Below are 17,715 nucleotides of genomic sequence, written 5' to 3' on the forward strand. Positions count from 1 at the left end.
CACAGGGCTGCTTGCCAAATCCAGGACTCTGTGAGGGGGCTCTCTTCTTAGCTCTGGCTGCGCACCCAATTCACTAGGAGACCCGTTTAAAAACACAAGTGCCCGGCTCTACCCCAAACTGACTCAATCAGAACCTCTGGGGTGGAACCTCGGACACTTTTTTAATGAGGAGAACCACTGTCCAACTCATTGAGATAGCTTGAGATTCCTTCTGTATCTAAGGCTGTGATGATCCCAGAGAGCAAGTGGAGGGCTGCATTTTATAAAGTGGATTTGATTCTAATAGCAAATACTTGTTAATGAACTATTAGAATTGGGTACCAACAGCAAGAAAAAAGCAATAAGTGGAAAGCCTACATATCAATATGAAATCTTCTTAATTAATTTTAGGTTACCTATTGGAATTTTAATATAAAAACGGCATTAAACGCTTTCCAAGTTTACCTTTACTAGTAGCGCTCCAATGAGCCTTTACCTGGTAATTACATTTACCCCACAAACAGCTACCACCATATAAGCATATACAACTCATTAGCAAACCCTCCCTATCTAGTATTATGTGTCACAATCCACACTGCCTAGGAAGGGATCACCAACCGTGTTTTACTAAAAGCAGCACAGACTTGCCCAGAGTCACACATTCCATTTAATGGCCAGCTGGAATCCAGGAGCCCCAGCCCAGGGCCTTACCTGAAGTCCCCTGTGGGCTTGGGGGAGGAAGGTGTCCTCTGCTAGGGGCAGAGCTCTTATTCTTGATGTCATGAGCATTTCTGTAAATGGAAGGCAGCCTCCTCACCAGGTCTGAGCTCATACCCAACTTCTCCAATTTTTTCAGATTCTCAGAATTAGAGAAATCATGAGATCTCTTACAGCCGGTGCCAAATTTGCATTCACCCTGTGAAAAATACTGGCAGACATGAAGTTTGATACACTGCTTTTGAAAGGTACAAGAGCCGTAGGGTCCATCTCCTTTGTTGTAGTAAAGGCAGATCTGTTGACAGAGAAGAGAAAAAGGCTTAGGAAGGCCTCACATGACACCACGTCCCTACTGACCAGTCCACTGGTTAGAAGAGGTTTCTCTAGAGACCTCTCTCACTCTAGACAGACGGCTGCTAACAAGCCCCTGGCTAAAATGGGAAATGGGTGGACAGCAGACTGCTCAGAGCAAGCCCCTCCCCTGGGAAAATCCAAAAAAACTTCAAACTGATCAGAGTGGCTCCCTTCACCGGAGACATTTTAATGTAAATCACATAGCAGCATCCTAACAAGGCTTACAAGCTACCTACACCCTTCCCCCATTGATTCTTTGACTCTTCCCTACCCAGACCCCAGTTTCTCCCAACTCTTTTTTCTACAACTTGGGGTCAAAGAGGCTCAGAGGGTTTAAAGCATTTCAGAGAAGGCCAAATACAGCCCTTTCATTTCTCAAGCACAAACTGACTCAGAGAAGTTAACCAGCTTGTCGTGCGTCACACAGCTATCTACCACATCCAGCACATACAATGTCTGTTGAACTGGGTTGCTGGCAAAGCTGAGACTTGAACTTGAATCACCTGCTCCTTCTCCTCTACACCCCAAATTCCTGGAGATGGGAACAAAGCCCAAGACCACCTAGGGGCCATGCATCAATTCACAGGCATTACATTAAGCAAGACAGAGAAATATACCAGAGGTACATAAGTCTGCAGAACCCAGCAGTGACCGCACTCTGGGGATGGAAGCCCCGAGGGGAAAGGCCAGAGAGGGCTAGGACCCAACTCTGATTCTGCCACTTTCAAGCTGCCTGACCTTGGGCAAGCCACCCAGAAGCTGTGCGATTCAGTTTTTTAATCCCTAAAATGGGAATAATGCCACCTACATCGCCGGGCTATTGTGAAGATTAAATAGGAAACAGACAAAGCAGCTAATACAACACCTGGAACATAGTGGGTACTTGATTCATGGTGGTGGCCCTCAACTGGTCACCTGATAGGGGACTAGCCTGAAAGCAGAAATCCTGGCAGGAAAGCTGCACTGGGTTCAAGTTTATGGTCTCAGCTCCCACTTGCTGGCACTGTGTTCTGAGCCAACCTGCACACCCAAGCAGAGAGAGGCTACACACCCTCCAGACTGGTCACCTTCTGATTCATTTCTCACACTACTGACAAGATCATCTCTCCAAAACATTAATGCCCACTCTCCAAACACAACTCCCCCCAACTCCTTCCCGTGATACAGAAGGCTGAGTGGATGAGCCTCTGCCCACCCATTTCTCTTTCTCTCCCTCTCCCACCCTAAACCCAGGTTGCACTGACCTACCTGGTGTCCCCTGACCATGCCACCTTCCCTCCTCTCTGTGCACAGGTCCCCCTTCCCAGGCCTTCACCCTTCATCTAACCTTCAGCACCCAGAGCAGGCACCATCCACGCCAGGATGCCTTCCTCGGCATCCAAACTGTGCCCCCAAGACCAGAACACTGACTTCAATTACAGCATCTAAAACAGCATCTTGCAATTATTTGCTGACTTGTCTCGCCCAGTAAATATGCCTTCTGGAAGGGCATAACAGGGTCTTTTATCTCCGTATTGCTAGTGCCTAACCCACCGTGGATATTCAATAACAGTTAGCTGGATTAAATCAATACTAATTTTCAAAAGGCCCAAGAGAAAAATTACTACCTATTATGTCCCAGTCACTATGCTATGCAGCACCTTTCTCAAATGGGCAATTTTAATCGAATGATGTGGAAGAATTTTCATTAAAATATGCCAATCTATTCTCTATTACATCATACCAGAAATAGTGCCAGGGCATCTCCTAGAACCTGTGCTGGCCACAGGAATGCATCGCTCAGCCCAGCTGCTGTTCTCTGGAGCCACTACCTTATTCACCTAGAGGCGACACTCCCAAGGGCTGCTCCCGGCCAAGACTGAGCACAACGTTGTGGGGAGATGCAGGATGCCTCCAACAGTGACTTTACCTCAGAATTTCCCGTTGGCTAGGCAGAAGCTTTCATAGAACCGTGCTGTAGTCAGAGTCTCTTCTGACCCAGTCCCTTTCCTTCCCTCTCTCCTGCCACAGATGTCAGACACGCATCACTGCCGAAGACTCCCCACCTTCTTCTGCTCCCTCCCCAATAAATCTCTTGCACCTCTAACCCCATCTTGGTGTCTGCTTCTCTAAGGACCCAAACTAGCACATAACCATTGCAGGAACCTTCAAAACAAGTGATTAATGTCTGAAATGCAATTCACATCAACCTGAGTTCAAAATTCCCTGGGTGTGACTGAATGAGCAGAGAGCACATCGTCTGCCTGTGAGCAGCTCTGGAAAGCTTCTCCACAACCCATCTGGGTCCAGTGATACCTGCGTGGTTCCAAGTCCTGATGGACAGGGAGGGGCCAGCTGGAGTCACTCATGCCCTCAGCTCTGTGTAAATAACATCTTGCTGCAGCCACTGGCTAAACAGGCTCCCCCAATCTCACAGAAGCCTTGCAAAGGAGGTACCAGCCCAACTGACACAGAAGGAAAGGGGGCTTTGAGAAAGGGCAAGGTTGGCCCAAGGTCACAGATCTAAAAATTAGCATAGCCCAGGATTCAATCCAGGTCTCCTCCAGGAGACCTCAGAGACCCCAGCGGTCACAATGGGGTCCTTGGTTTCTCTTCTGCCATAGTATTTCCTATCTTACAACCTTCTGACCTCTCCCCGATTATGTGCACACACACCCCACCCACTCCTGGCACTCACATCCGGCAAAAGCCAGGGGTCGTTCTGAAACAAGAGCTGGCAGAGCTCACTGTAGCTGAGGTGGTCCACACCATGAGTTCTCAGCACACTCAGGTTGTGATCGGTCGTCAAGCTGTGACTGTTCCTACAGTTCTTCCTGCAAAGAAGCAGAGCTGGTGTCACGGCTGAACTGTATCTCCCCCAAATTCTTATGTTAAAGTCCTAACCCCAGCACTTTAGAAGTGACTGTATCTGGAAACAGTCTTTAAAGAGGTGATTAAGTTAAAATGAGGTCATTGGTGAGGAGCCAACCCAATCTGACTAGTGTCCTTATAAGAGGGGTTTAGGACACCGACACGTACCAAGGGATGATGTTAAGGACACAGGGAGAAGTTGGCCATCTACAAGCCAAGGACAGAGGCCTCAGAAAAACCAACACTTGATCTCTAACTTCTAGCCTCTAGAATTGTGAAAAAATAAATTTTTGGTCATTTAAGCCACCCAGTCTGTGGTACTTTTGGTATGGCAGCCTGAGCCAACTAATACAGCTGGTAATATCAGTATTTAAGACGATATTTCAGGAACAGTTCCTGACATTGTTTAGAAGCACCGGAGAAGCACCAGCATGTCTATGCAAAGATAAAAATGCTTATTTACAAACTCACCAGTCACAAGATGAGTCACAGCATACCAGTCACTGGGCACTTAGTAGGCACTTAAACATTGGCTGAATAACTGAGTGTTGACGCCTTATGGTTACAGTACACATCTGAGGCTCAGCCCTTTTTTCTGCTCTTCCCCCTTCATTTTTTCCATCAATAAGCCCCTGTCGAACCCTCTTTGTGAGTCAGGCACCGGCACCATGCGCCAGTAATCCAAAGATAAGACTTTCAATGATCGCCCAGGTCAACAGGACCCGGAAGAGTCAGGCAAACAGCATTTGCTTGAGTCAGACACTGCCAGACCTCATACACCATGCTTATTATAAGCATCTCAAAAGAAAACTGAACCCCTGATAGACTCCTCAAACCTGCATTTCCCACAGGCTCCCTGATCTCAGTAAAAGGCAACTTCCCTCTTCCACTGAACAAGCCAAAAACCTTGGAGACACCCTGACTCCTCTCCTTCTCTCATCTAGTGGAGGTGAAGGACACAGAGATGACTCTCAAATGGAGCCGGAAGTGCAAGGTCAGCTGTGCTCAGAATATATCAGCGGGGAGAGGAGGGACACCTGAGACTGATGGAAGTGGGGAAACAATCAAGGGAGAGTCCCTGGAAGGTGTAAAGCCTGAGCCAAATATTTCAAGTTAAGGAGGATCCAGGCAAGGAGAGAAAGGAAGAACATTGTAGGCAGAGGAGCTAATCATCTGGTGCTGCCAGAGCCAAAGATATCTAATCATTATAATGATGATGATGATGGCTGCTAAAACTTGTTGAGCATTTACCATGAACCAGGGATTGCCTAAAAGTTTTATGAGTTAACTCATTCAGTCCTCAACAAGCCTATGAGGTGGGTGATATTATTATTCCCACTTTGCAGATGATGGAGCTAAGGCTCCATCAAGCAACTGATGATTGAAAGGCCTAGGATGGTTGTGTCTGCACTGAAAATGTACAGACTTTTTTTTCTTGTCATTATTCCCTAAACAATACAATATAACAACTATTTACACAGCATTTACATTGTATTAGGTATTATAAGTAATCTAGAGATGGTTTAAAGTATACGGGAGAATATGAGTACATTACGTGCAAATACTGCGCCATTTTATGTAAGGGACTAGAGCATCCCCAGATTTTGATATCCCAGGGGATCCTGGAACCAATCCCCCACAGATGCCAAGGGACAACTGTAACTTGCCCAAGATCACCCAGCCAGCAAGGAGCACAGCCAGAGTTGAAACAAAGCAGGCTTGTCTTGGGGCTGTGCTCTTGATCATGGTGCTTACTGCCCGCTAAGCACAGGATGGCAGTCAGGGACCCGGGACCCTTCCCAGCTGTCACCAATGGGCAAAAAGCAACAGATGATCTACTTCTGAAACAACTGACCCTGCGGTTCATGGAGACAAGTAGAGTCCCAGGGAAAAAAGCACAGAAAACGCAGCCGACCACATCCACTCCCCCTTATGCGACCCAGAAACAGTCAGAGAAAGAAGGTTCAAGAAACTCTCCTGTGTGAATCACAAGCAAAAAGGAAAGGCGAAGAATGAAGAGGAAAACTCAGAATTATCTAGGCCAGTAAATACCAGACGTCCAGATTTCCCAGACAAGTAAAATCTGACCCCAAATTTTGGGAACTAGCCTAAGAACAGGGCTGCCATCTTTATTTTACCAAATACGGACATTAACAATATCCACCAGCTGTCTCCATCATTAGATCCATCCATCCACCATTTATTGTGTCCACCTTCTTCTCCGGCTGCTGCTCCTCATTCTCCCCTGAGATGCCACTTTCTACCAGTCCCCAAAAACCTGATTTCCCCGGGGGTTCCACCCTCAGACTCCACCTTGGATCTGACCCACTCCTGGAGCCATGGCCTACACCGCCCAACAACTCCCAAACCAGCACCTCGGGACCCTAATCATCCTCCCAAGCTTCAGACCCGGATAGCTACGCCCCGGGCACACTTCAAAACAAAGTCCTCTCCCACTCTCTCAGCCAACAATAAGAAAGAAAAGAGTTATCCCTCAGTCAATAATAAGACAAAAAACAGAGTCATCTCAGTCATAATAAGAAAGAAAACTGAGTCATCACTTGTCTCAGATCCTGTCACCACTCTCACCAACTCCCCATCTCTCCCAAGCTTCTCACAGATACATCTCTTCTTAAGGCTTTATCTGGGCCTTGGATATCTTGGAAATATCTAGATATTTCTGGGCAGCTGTTTCCCAGGGACTACATTTCCCAGCCACTCTCCCGCCACCCCCCCATCTAAGCAGGGTCATGAGACATCTTGTGGTCCAGGGAATGTGGATGGAAGGTTATCTACCACTTCTAGACCTGACCCATAAAAACCTCCCTCCAACCCTCCATGTGCATCTTCTCCACCTGCTCCCTGGAACCTGATACCCAGAATGGCCTTAAGAGGCATGGGTTGAGGAGGGCCGAGTCTAGGTCAGCCAGCCTGGGTCTCTGAAGGACTGCACGGATCAAGGCCCCCACCCTATGCTGATTATTGGACCTGACACGAACAAGAAATAACATACACCATGTTAAGCCAAAAAAAGAAAAGGAGCTAATTCTTCTAGATTACTAGATTAGCTTCTGAACAGGTCCCCATCACACCCTCCTCTAAATCAGCATCCACACCACAATCTAAGAATATCTTCCTAAAATACAGACCTGATGGCTGTTCTCTCCTGCCATCTGACAGGTCCCCATCACCTTCAGGGTGAGGTCCCAATTCTCTAACATAAACCTCATCAATCCACTTCACAAATCTCACTGAGCACCTGCTAAGTGCTGGGGAGAGCGGTAGCCAGGGCCAAGACAGCAGGGGCCTCTGCCCTCACGGAGTTTTGTTCTACTGAGAGGAGTGGGAGGATATGAGGGGCACTATGAGAAGAGTAAACAGGAAGATGTGATGGAGAGGAAGAAGAGGAAGAAAAGGGCTCAAAAAGAAAGTGGTATTTGAGTCGAGGCCAGAAGGATTCACCGGGCAAACCAGGAAAAGTGTTCCAGGATCAGCAGGAGGTGCCGAGGCTGGAGGGCGACAAGCCCCAGCTCCCTAGGGACCTTGTGGGCAAAGGTAAGGAACTTGCATTCTATTCCAAATGCAAGAGAAGCCACTGCCGGCTTGTAAGCAAGTGAACAAGAAATGAGAGGTTCTAGAAGACTCCTTCCTGCTGCTGCGCAGGGAAAACCCTTGGTTGTGTGGCCCTCCAAGCTAGCTCTGGAGACAGGGGCGCAGTGGAGCTCCGAGAAGAAGCCAGATGCAGCCCCTTTTCTTCTGGAGAATATTCCCTCCTCCCTCACCTCCCCTTGGCTACCGCGCTCCCCACCCCCACCCCGGTTCTGCCATACCTAGAATGTCCCAGCCGGGACCACGCTCTAAGTCCCTCTCTGAGACTGCAGGAGCCTAGAGAACACCACTAGACCCTGAGTTCCTCACGCGGTGCCAGGTATTCAGTAGGTGCTCAATAAGTGTTCGCTGAAGGGAATGAAGAGGGAGAGGCCAGGGAACGGCCACCTAACTGTCCCCCCCGAATTCCAGAGGGGCCCCAAACGGGCCTGGAGTGAAGGGTCCCTCCCCCGCCGGCCGCCGTCGGGCCGGGCGCGTCGCCTTACCCGGCCCTCAGGAACTTGCAGGCGCCGTAGACCATGAACTTGCAGAGGTGCAGCTGCGCGCACAGCCCGGCGCAGCCCGGCTTGGGGCTCTGGTGCTCGCGGCACAGGCGCAGCGCCGAGGCGGCCAGCACCACGCGCTCGGGGGCCGCCGCGCCGCCCGCGCCCGCCCGCGCCCGCGCCGCCACCACGAAGCGCCCGCGCTCCCGCAGCAGCCGCTCCAGCGCGTCCGCGCCGACGCCGTCCCGCACGCGGCGCCGCAGCTCCTCCAGCTCCAGGGCGCCCCCGGCCGCGCACAGCACCTGGGTCACCTCGCGGAGCACGGCGGCCTGGGCCATGGCAGCGGCGGCGGCGGGGGGCGCTGCCCGGCGGACCGCGGACCGGAGCGACGCCGGCGGCGACCGACGCGGGCTGGTCCGGCGGCTTCCGCGGGGTGGAGAGGCCAGCTGGAAACGAAACCGAAAGCTGCCCCGGCCCGGGGGAAAACAGAAGCCGGGCGGCCTCGCCACGCCCCCGGGCCCACAGCTGAGCGGGGCTCGGCGCTTTCCGGCCTCAGGACCCCCAGCTGTGCGCGCCCGCTCGCCCGGCGCGGCGATCATGCGGCCCGTCGGAAGCGCGGCCCGGCTGCTGCGGCTCCCCCGGGGCTCATCACCGGCTCCCCGAAAGTGGTTCTCCGGGCGCTTGAAAGAGTCGCGGTCGCTTCCTTCGGGGCGGCGCCCGGCCAGGGCCGGCGCGCCTCCACCTAGATGCTGAGGAGCCGCCCGGGTCGCGCGCATCTCCCTCAGAGGCCGCGGCGCCGCGAGGTGCGCTTCCCGCCAGGTCCCGCGCGTTTCCGCCCGGCGCGCGTGCGGTGCAGGCTGGGACGCCCACCCGAGACCCAGCCAAAATGTCGCCCAAGACACGCTCGGGCTTCCCTCACGGCTCACGTCGACGGGCGCAGAGAGCCTGGGGCCCGCGCCAGGTGAAACCGATCACTCAGATGACCAGATGGGCTCAAATGTTGCTATATTTTCAGTGCGTGCAGCGACGTAAGAGGGTATAACCTTTTAAAAAGCAAATCCGTTTCTCCTCACCCTCGCTGAATAAAGATTGAATATTTAAAGACCATCCGGAACATAGGGACACTCGCTCTCAAGGGTCGTTAATGGAAATGTGTATTGTTACAACCCTTTGGGAAAGTAATCTGGGAATAGCTATTAAAATTTTAAATGCGCATGACCTTTGACCCAACGACCTTTCTTCTAGGAATCTTCTAGAACTAAAGGAACAGTAAATAAGTTACGTATGAAAATATTTATGTGGGGGAGGTAGGATACTGGGAGTGACGCGGTTGGTCATTATCCAGACTGTTAATATAGCTTTAACAAGCATGTATTAAATCTCTGTCGATTGAGGTAGAAGGACATCCATGATGTGTTGTTCAGTGAAAAAAGAGGCTATATAGAAATGTCTAAATTAATAGCAAAAAGAATCCTATTTGTGCGTGAATTTTTTCTTTTCTTTTTTTTTTCTTTTTTGCTGAGGAAGATTAGCCCTGAGCTAACATCTGTGCCAATCATCCTCTATTTTGTATGTGGGTCACTGCCACAGCATGGCCCCTGAGGAGTGGTGTAGGTCACAGCTGGGATCCCAACCTGGGAACCCCCTCCGCCAAAGAGGAGGGCGCCAGCCCTAAGCACTAGCCTGCACCAGGCCCCTGAATGTAGTAGGAGATGTTTGAATGAGCATGGAGAAAGCTGAGGAAGGACACCCTGTGCTGTTTGCATTAGCACTGGTGTAGGGAGGAGGGTAGGAGGGGTAGGAGGTGCGAGAAAAGTGGAAAAGAGATGAGAGGTGGAGAGATTGTGGAAAAATAGTTACAGTATTATATTAACTTAAAATGAACATAAAATTCTATTTATAATATTACTACAAAAATGTAAAAATCTATTAAGTGGGTGGATGGAGAGTAGATAGTAACATGGACAAATGAAAATGAATTAATTAGGGGATGGGATGGGAGCAGTTTTTCTCTTGGGTTTTAATTGTGTTTTTTTAAAAAAAAAATACTTGTGTAAAAAATAAATTTTTCATTAAAAATTTAATTTTTAGTTTAAAATTATAATTTTCATTCTGGTTTTAATATTTTTTTTGCAATAAAATAACATTTTTTTAAAAAGAAAGAGTGATGTCAGTGGGGGAGTAGGGACCTCAGAAAGTTTGCCCTTCTGTACAAGCAATGAAAAACTGGCAAAAATGGTCAGAAACAACATTTTCAGAGCCCTGGAAATTAACTAGTCTTGCAGCAACAGCAGTTAGTCAAGAAAGACAGCTGAATCTAAGTAAGAACATCAAGCTTTGCCTAGTCTTATCTGCTCCTCCCAGCTCCATGGCAGCCTTGAAAACTAACAGCCCACATTCCTGGTGCCTGTACCAGAGAGAGCAGAACAGGACCAGAGCTCTTTCAAAGCCTCTGTCCCAAATAAGTCATTATTTGACCTGCCTAGTGTTTCCCTGGAAGACCCTCCTGAAAAGGCTTGTATTTATTCAACCTCACTGGAACTAGCCCAGTCCTAATGGCTTCTTCCTGGGGGATTGTTGTTGAATGTTTTAACAGCATGACTGGTTGAGGCAATGGAGCAAACAATCAACTAACCAGAAAGCTTAAAAGGAAAAGCTGAAAAAAAGAGATGTCCATTGGGGCTTTGAAAAGCTCCAACATATTTCTAGGACTCTAGAAGGCCACGTGCATGCCTCTTTAGTTCCTTCCCTTGGAAATCACAATAAAAGCCTTTGCTCACATTTTCCCCTTGCTCCCTGTGCTTGCTGGCCAACTTTGGTGCCTCCCTGTGTGGCCCGCAGGTGTGCCAGCCTCCTGTTTCTAGGGATCTGAAAGTATAAAAATGTCTTCCTTCGTAATATCATTTCTATGTCTGCATGTCTTACCATACCTGATTAAAACAAATCCTGGGTAGCCTTTTAAAACACAGGTCATGAAGGGTTTTAAGATAGAAGAAAAGTTAGTACCTATTAAGTCTTCAGTGAAAATGCCCAGCGGGTGTTCGGATCTGTGAGTCTGGCATATATAGGTCAGTCCTAGAGTTGTGAACATATAGATGGTTTTTAAAACTACAGGACTGGATGAGATCACCCAAGAAGAGAGTGTAAATTGAGAAGAGAAGAATTCCAAGGATCTGCCCCTCTGATAGAGAAGGAAGAGACTGATGGAACTTAGAAGGCTGAGAAGGAGCAGCCAGTGAGGTAGGAGGAAAACCAGGAGAATAGGGAGGTATGAAAGCCAAATATTGAAATACTTCAAGCAGCGATGATCAACCATGTTGAGTACTATCAAGTGCTAAAACCAGTGCCACATGTTGTAGGTTTTTCTTACATCAGTTCCTCCTTTTCAGATGCCAACTTCTGTTTCAGTTAGCTTTCCATGTGTAACAAACCACCCCAATACTTGTGGCTTAAAACAACCACAATTTATTATATATTTTAATTCTGTGAGTTGACTCAAAGGCTCAGTTGGGAGTTCTTCTCCACCTTCAATAGTTGAGGTCACTTATGTGGCTGCATTTAATGGAAGCTTGGCTCTGGCTAAAACATCCAAAATGGTCCCTCATCCTCCAAGGTCTCTCTCCACATGGTCTCTCATCATTCAGTGGTTTGGCTTGGGCTTCTTGACACCATGGTGGCCAGCTTCTAAGAGGGAGCATTTCAGGAGAACAAGCCCCAGTAGGCAAGCACTTATCAAGCCCCTGCTTGCATCATGCTTGCAAATCTTCCATTGGCCAAAAAAGTCATATGACCAACCCCAGAGTCCATGTGGAAGGGGACTACACAAAGGAATCCCAGAAGGCATGGCTCATTGAAGGCCACCAAGAGGTGACCAAAGGATTCAGTGATGTGTATATAAGAGTCAGGGTCCCAATATGAAACACTCCAGGTAGGAAAATACAAGAAGGCTTTATTAAAGGGACTATTTACAAAGGTATGGGCAGAGTTGGGGAGAACCACATGGAATAATGCAGTAATCTGGGCCCAGTGGCAATGAAGTTAGCATTCAAAGATCTGTAAGGATGAAAGGAGGCAGCAGTTACTAGATCCCAGAAGAATTAAGATGTAATTCCCTACACCTTGAAAGGAGCAGTGACCTTCAATCAAGGGACATAATCAGCCTTAGGCAGCCTTGAAGGAAGGAAGCCAGAGAAATGAACCCCCAAGCTTCACATTCCTCCCTCCCTCTGATCTGCTGGAGCTCCCCAGTGACCAAACCCATGCAGAGGCCAAGGGTAAGGAAAGGAAGCCCATTGATGTACTCCATCCAGGTCCTCGGGGGTGTAAAGCAGAGCAGAGAAGGGTGGATCTGGAGGCCTAAACAAAAGATATCCACACAGTGGAGGCCACCTGTCAAGAAGAATGGTAAGAACAAAGATTGGAACGGGTTCAAGAGTAAAAGAACAGTGAGGAAGTGAAAATAGCAATAGAGATAATATTTGTAGGAAGCTTTGCTGTAAAGGGAAGCAGAGGAAGGTGGTGATCACAACTGACCTTACTAGAGAGAGGAAGGGGATGTCCGGTCAAGGAAGCTGTTTGGTTGTCTATCTTTTGTTTCAAGATAAGATAATCATAGCTAATGCATAGTTTTATTCTGATGTAAATAATCTGGTGGGGAGATTGCTGATGTGAGGTGAGGGAGTAACTGCAGGAGCAACGAGGGAGCCCACTGTGCAGAAATGGGGGATTCGTTTGGTAGGAAGAAGGATACTTCTTTCATAACGGGAGGGACGACAGAAAGGAAGGGTGTAGCGTGAGGGAGTTTGGATCTAGCCTTGTGGGAAGATGAGGAGGGGCTTTGTGCTTAGTTGAAGGGTGTCTCCCTCAAATTCACGTCACCCAGAAACTATAAATGTGACCTTACTTGGAAACAGTCTTTGCAGGTGTAATCAAGTTAAAGTGAGGTCATCCTGGATTAGGATGGGCTCTAACCAATGACTGTTATCTTTATAAGAGGGACATTTGGATACAGAGTGACAGACACAGGAGAAAGCCATATGACAACAGAGGCAGAGATTGGAATGATGCATACAAATCAAGGAATGCTAAGGATTGCCAGCAGTCACCAGAAGCTAGGAAGAGGCAAGGAAGGATTCCTTCCTGGAGTCTTCAGAGGGAGCATGTCCCTGCTGACATCTTGATTTCAGACTTCCAGCCTCCAGAACTGTGAGAGAAGAGATTTCTGTTCTTTTAAGCCCAGTTTGTGGTAATTTGCTACAGCAGCCCTAGGACACTGATTCTATTTTCTCAGTGAGATGTGGAGGAAGATCACAGCTGAGGGTGGGGCTAAAGTAGGGGCTAGGGAGGGAGAAGATACGACCCAGGGATCATATCTCGTTTCAGAAAATGGAAGAGCAAATTTACGAGGAAAACGCAGGATTGCCAGACAATTTTGAGTCCCATTTAAGTGTGAGGATCATAAATTTAAACTTAAACCAGACAACCTGGTTATGTGATTGGTTTTTTCCAACAGAGTTTAGTGGCTTCTAAGTTGCAAAGAAGTTGGGTTCAACTTGGATTGGGGTTTTACCTTTTAAGTACGATGGAGGGAGATCAAGGCAAGTCTTTGAGGGTCTTTGCAAAGGAGAAATTGTCTTAATAGATCATGGAAACCAATCTGGGTATAGCAGGCACGTGAAGGTGAAGGGAGTGTAAAAGATAGTGTGAAAGGCCCGGGATCGGAAATCTGAGTTAGACCAAAAAACTGCTGCAGAGATGAAGAAAACCTGGGGGAATACGTGACACATAGTAAATAAATACGTACATAATAAAGACAGACAATAAACAAATTATATGAATAACAGTGAAGACATAGAAAGTCAGAGTTGGGAGGAGAGAAGATGATGTTGGAAAGTGGCAACTTTCCAATGTAGTAGAGGCTTGCTTATGTGGAAATCAAATCCTTATATAAGAGGTGAACCTGTTATTTTAAAATGTCCCTATGCCATTTATGGGAAGTAGCAGTCACCTCGGGCAGACCTCATTTGTTCTGGGAACACTGACTGCATGACCCCTCTTTAGCTTGTATTATAGGGAATGGGGAGTCCATTGTCTGAGCAACCATAATGACAAGACCTTCTTATTTGTGGCTTGACCACACTACCCTCCCAATACCTCACATTACATAGAGCTGGTCTCTGGCGAGGAGGGCAGACCAGTTCTCCCAGGGGCTAAGGAACTGCCTGGGAGCAAAGAGATAAGAGCGCTGCCCTTCTGTTTTAGGTTCAGGTTCCCAGAAGCAGACCCTGAGACGCTGATTCTTGTGCAAGTAATTTATTAAGGAAGTGATCCCAGGAGAAACTGGTAAAGTAGTGGGAGACGCCAGAGAGATAATGGGAAGAAGCCAACCTCAGCCTGAACACACAGGGGAGTCTGCAATGTACACTGGATTCTCATCATTCCTGGGAGTTATGCTCTATAAAGTCAACACAAACACTGAATTCACAAACACTGAATCACTGCTCCTAGGGGAAGTATGGGGTTAGGCTCCTGCGAGCCTCTGGTCACATTTTTGGCAATTAATCAATGCACAACCTTGTTTTATGTGTGTTTCTGTTTAAAGACACCTTATTTAATATATATTGTTGATTTATTAACATTGAACTCATAGCCAACAGCACTGTAGCTCGTGCCTGAACGAAGCTTACCTAACAAGCATTTTCTCCGTATTTGCAAATAAGGAATCTGTGAATAACGCGGGTCAACTGTAAATACTCCTCCGAGTTTGTCCCTCCTGTGGGCTATCACACCCCTGCACCGTCATCCATCCAGCATTGGCTAAGGCCTGTGGGGAACAGGCGCAGGGGCAGGAGTAAAGCCCCGTGCCCTCTGGCTCTCCGCACCTGCCCCTGGACCAAGTGGCTCCGGTAGTAAAGCTCACAGATGAGCGCACAGACTGGGGAAAAAAGATCCAAGGGCGTCTGGGCAGAGCAGACAGTCAGTGTCCATGGCACACTCTGTGGTTTGGGTCACAGGAACATCACTGAGGGGCAGAGATAATCCTCATGGAGGAAGAGGAAGTCTGCACTGCTGACCGGACTCCACGCCAGGCATGGGACAGCGTGTGACCCGGGACGAGGCTGCGGTGCTGTCGCAATGACTAGTACATTGCTTGTTTACTTGGCTGTAACCCCTGCTTTGACAGAAGGGACCCTGTCTTGTTCCCATTGACCTCCCCAGAGCCTAGTCAGCACCTGATATTCAATAAATATCTGAGGAAGGAATAAAGTCAACAAATGTCACTCTTCATCCCACCACCTAGATGGAACTGTATTGGAGCCTAGGAATTTGCTCTGGACACGAGTTGGGCTAGAAGGCCTGCCCCAAAGCTTCATCTGACCCAAGGTAAAGGGATCATTTCAAGGGTTGTGCGCAGGCCAATGACTCTGTAAGGAGCCCCATTTCTTACGCACTGGTCACCACTATTGTGATCAGGGGACTCTAAGCAGATAATGTGGTGCTAAGAAATGTTTCTTCTTTTTTTTAACCATGGTTTTTTAAACTTTAATCCCTGAGAGTTACTGTTTGTATATGTATACTTGATCCAGTAGTGTTATGGGTGGAATTGTGTCCCCCGAAAATTCGTATGTTGAAGTCCTAACTCCCAGTACCTCAGAGTGTAACTATATTTGGAGATAGCGTCTTTAAAGAGGTAATTAAATTAAAATGAGTTCATCATGGTGGGCCCAAATCCAATACGGCTGTGTCTTTATAAGAAGAGGAAATTTGGACATAGACCATGTACAGAGGGAAGATGGTGTGAAGAGACACAGGGACAAGACGGCCATCTAGAAGCCAAGGAGAGCGGCCTGGAAAAGATCCTTCCTTCTTGGCCCTCAGAAGGAACCAATCCTGCCAACAACTTGATCTCAAACTTCTAGCCTTGAGAACTATGAGAAAATAAATTTCTGTTGTTTAAGCCATCCAGTCTGTGGTACTTTGTTACATCAGCCCTAGAAAACTGATACAAGTAGTTACCCCCAAACCAAAGAGAATATGCATACCTTCACCTCCCATTAGCAAGAAAACCTCAGAAGAGGCCAGTTTTTGGAGTGTCAAAGTCCTCCCCAATCCCACAGATTGGCCAAAGTCCATCTTCATACTGTTCACTCCCCAATATTATTCTTGACTGAATAAGTCAGACTTTGGGAGAATTGCTGCTTGCGGTTATTGCAGACTATTGAAGGCTATATCCTGGGGTGAAATCAGTCCCTCTCAGTAGAAGAGGTCAGTTTTCCCAAGAGGTGGGTGTGGAAATTTCGAAGAGTAGAGGATTTGTGCTGGATAGTTTCCACTTACCCCTCCAGGTCCACTTTCCACTCTTCTCCACCCTGCTCTGTGCTCCCAGAGGCTGACCTCTGTGGACCAGGTCAAGAGGGCTTCTTGGCTATCCAGCTTCCAGTAGGACCCACCAACGAGAGACCCTGGCAAGAGATCAGAGAGTGAGGCCGGAGTACTCACCCCCTTGGGTACTTGGCTATATCCTTGTGCCAGAGGCCACAGCTCCTGTGGGAGGCCCTTTCCACACAGCTCTTCCTCTGCGGCCTAGTAACTTCTCCTTTCCCTGACCCTTCAGGAGTGGTAATGGCTCCTCCTCTCTGATTTAGCCCCCGAGATGCCTCACCATCCCTTGATGCTTTCCCTCACCCCTGCATACTCATTTGTAAATAGTCCTTTTATTAAATTCTTCCCAATTATGCAATTTGAGGGTAACATCAGCATCTTCCAGGGAATGCCAACAGAAAACATACTGAAGAGATCTCCCCTCTTAGGGAAAGTGGAAAAAGCAGGTCTTAAAACAGAAGCAAGGCCAGGGAATGGGGTGTTCCTGAAAACGGTCCGTTTTCCCTTGGGCTGTGAGGGATAATCATATTTCATGGACAAATTAAAAGTCTTCTCCTAATTCCTTTCAACTACCCAAACCCTTTGGTAACGCCCATTAGTATGCTTAGTTCCACGTGTGGTACTGTGGGAAGCTAAGGGAAGGACTGTAAAGGACAGTGTGGCCTTTCCCATCTTGCTCCTCCCTCTGCTGAGGCAGCGTGGGCTGGTGGAACCATTTATAGAGCACAGCAGAGTCCTAGGGATCTAGGTAGAGACCTGACGTAAAGTGTGTGGTGACCCACGGAAGCAACAGGAAACAGCTGCCAAGGTGTGACTCAGTAGCAGACGTGAGGCAGATGTCTACTCCAGATCAACCACAGCCCAGTGAAGCTCCAAGGGAAGCAGACCGATACTGCAGTGACAAATATCAAAAGTAGCACATCCTCAGTGAGTACCCACTACGTGTTTAGCACTGTGCAAAGACGTGCAAGGTCCAAAAGCAATGGGACCTTGGTCCCTGACCTCAGGGTTATTCTGATGTGATTAACAGATTTACAGACTTGAAAAAAAGGAATAATAACAATTACATTTATTGAGCACATATGTGCCAGGCACAATGCTAAATGCTTTATGTGGGTTATCTCATCTACTTTCCATACCAAGCATGTGAAGTTGAAGCTACTATTATACCCATTTTGGAGCTGGAAAAATTGAGACTCAGTTAAGAAGGATTAAGTAACCTGTCCAAGGTCACCCAGACATTAGGTGGCTCAGTTCTTGGGGGCTCCAAAGTTCTGGCTTTAGATCTCTCAAGAATAAAGAAATTATAGAATAAAGTGATTACAGGTTCACCCTTCCTCCC

At 47.9% G+C, this 17,715-nt stretch overlaps 1 protein-coding gene across 2 annotated transcripts in view; it reads right to left on the reverse strand.

Annotated features, from left to right (window-relative positions):
* Nucleotides 1-8,757, reverse strand: part of PARP12 (poly(ADP-ribose) polymerase family member 12) — a 36,831-nt gene extending 28,074 nt beyond the window's left edge. The window contains exons 1-3 of one of the 2 annotated variants that reach the window (XM_087431674.1): nt 7,995-8,757; nt 3,728-3,863; nt 691-991 (exon numbers count right to left, since the gene is read on the reverse strand). In XM_087431674.1, the coding sequence (XP_087287800.1) occupies nt 691-991; nt 3,728-3,863; nt 7,995-8,590 (1,033 nt within the window). In that variant the 5' untranslated portion in view covers nt 8,591-8,757. The remainder of the gene's footprint in view (nt 1-690; nt 992-3,727; nt 3,864-7,994) is intronic. The other variant, XM_087431667.1, reaches the window with a different exon arrangement.
* Nucleotides 8,758-17,715: the final 8,958 nt, after the last annotated feature.

Source organism: Ceratotherium simum, chromosome 1, assembly GCF_057802395.1.
Source record: "Ceratotherium simum simum isolate JZ-2026a chromosome 1, ASM5780239v1, whole genome shotgun sequence".
In the NCBI taxonomy this organism is placed as follows: Eukaryota; Metazoa; Chordata; class Mammalia; order Perissodactyla; family Rhinocerotidae; genus Ceratotherium; species Ceratotherium simum.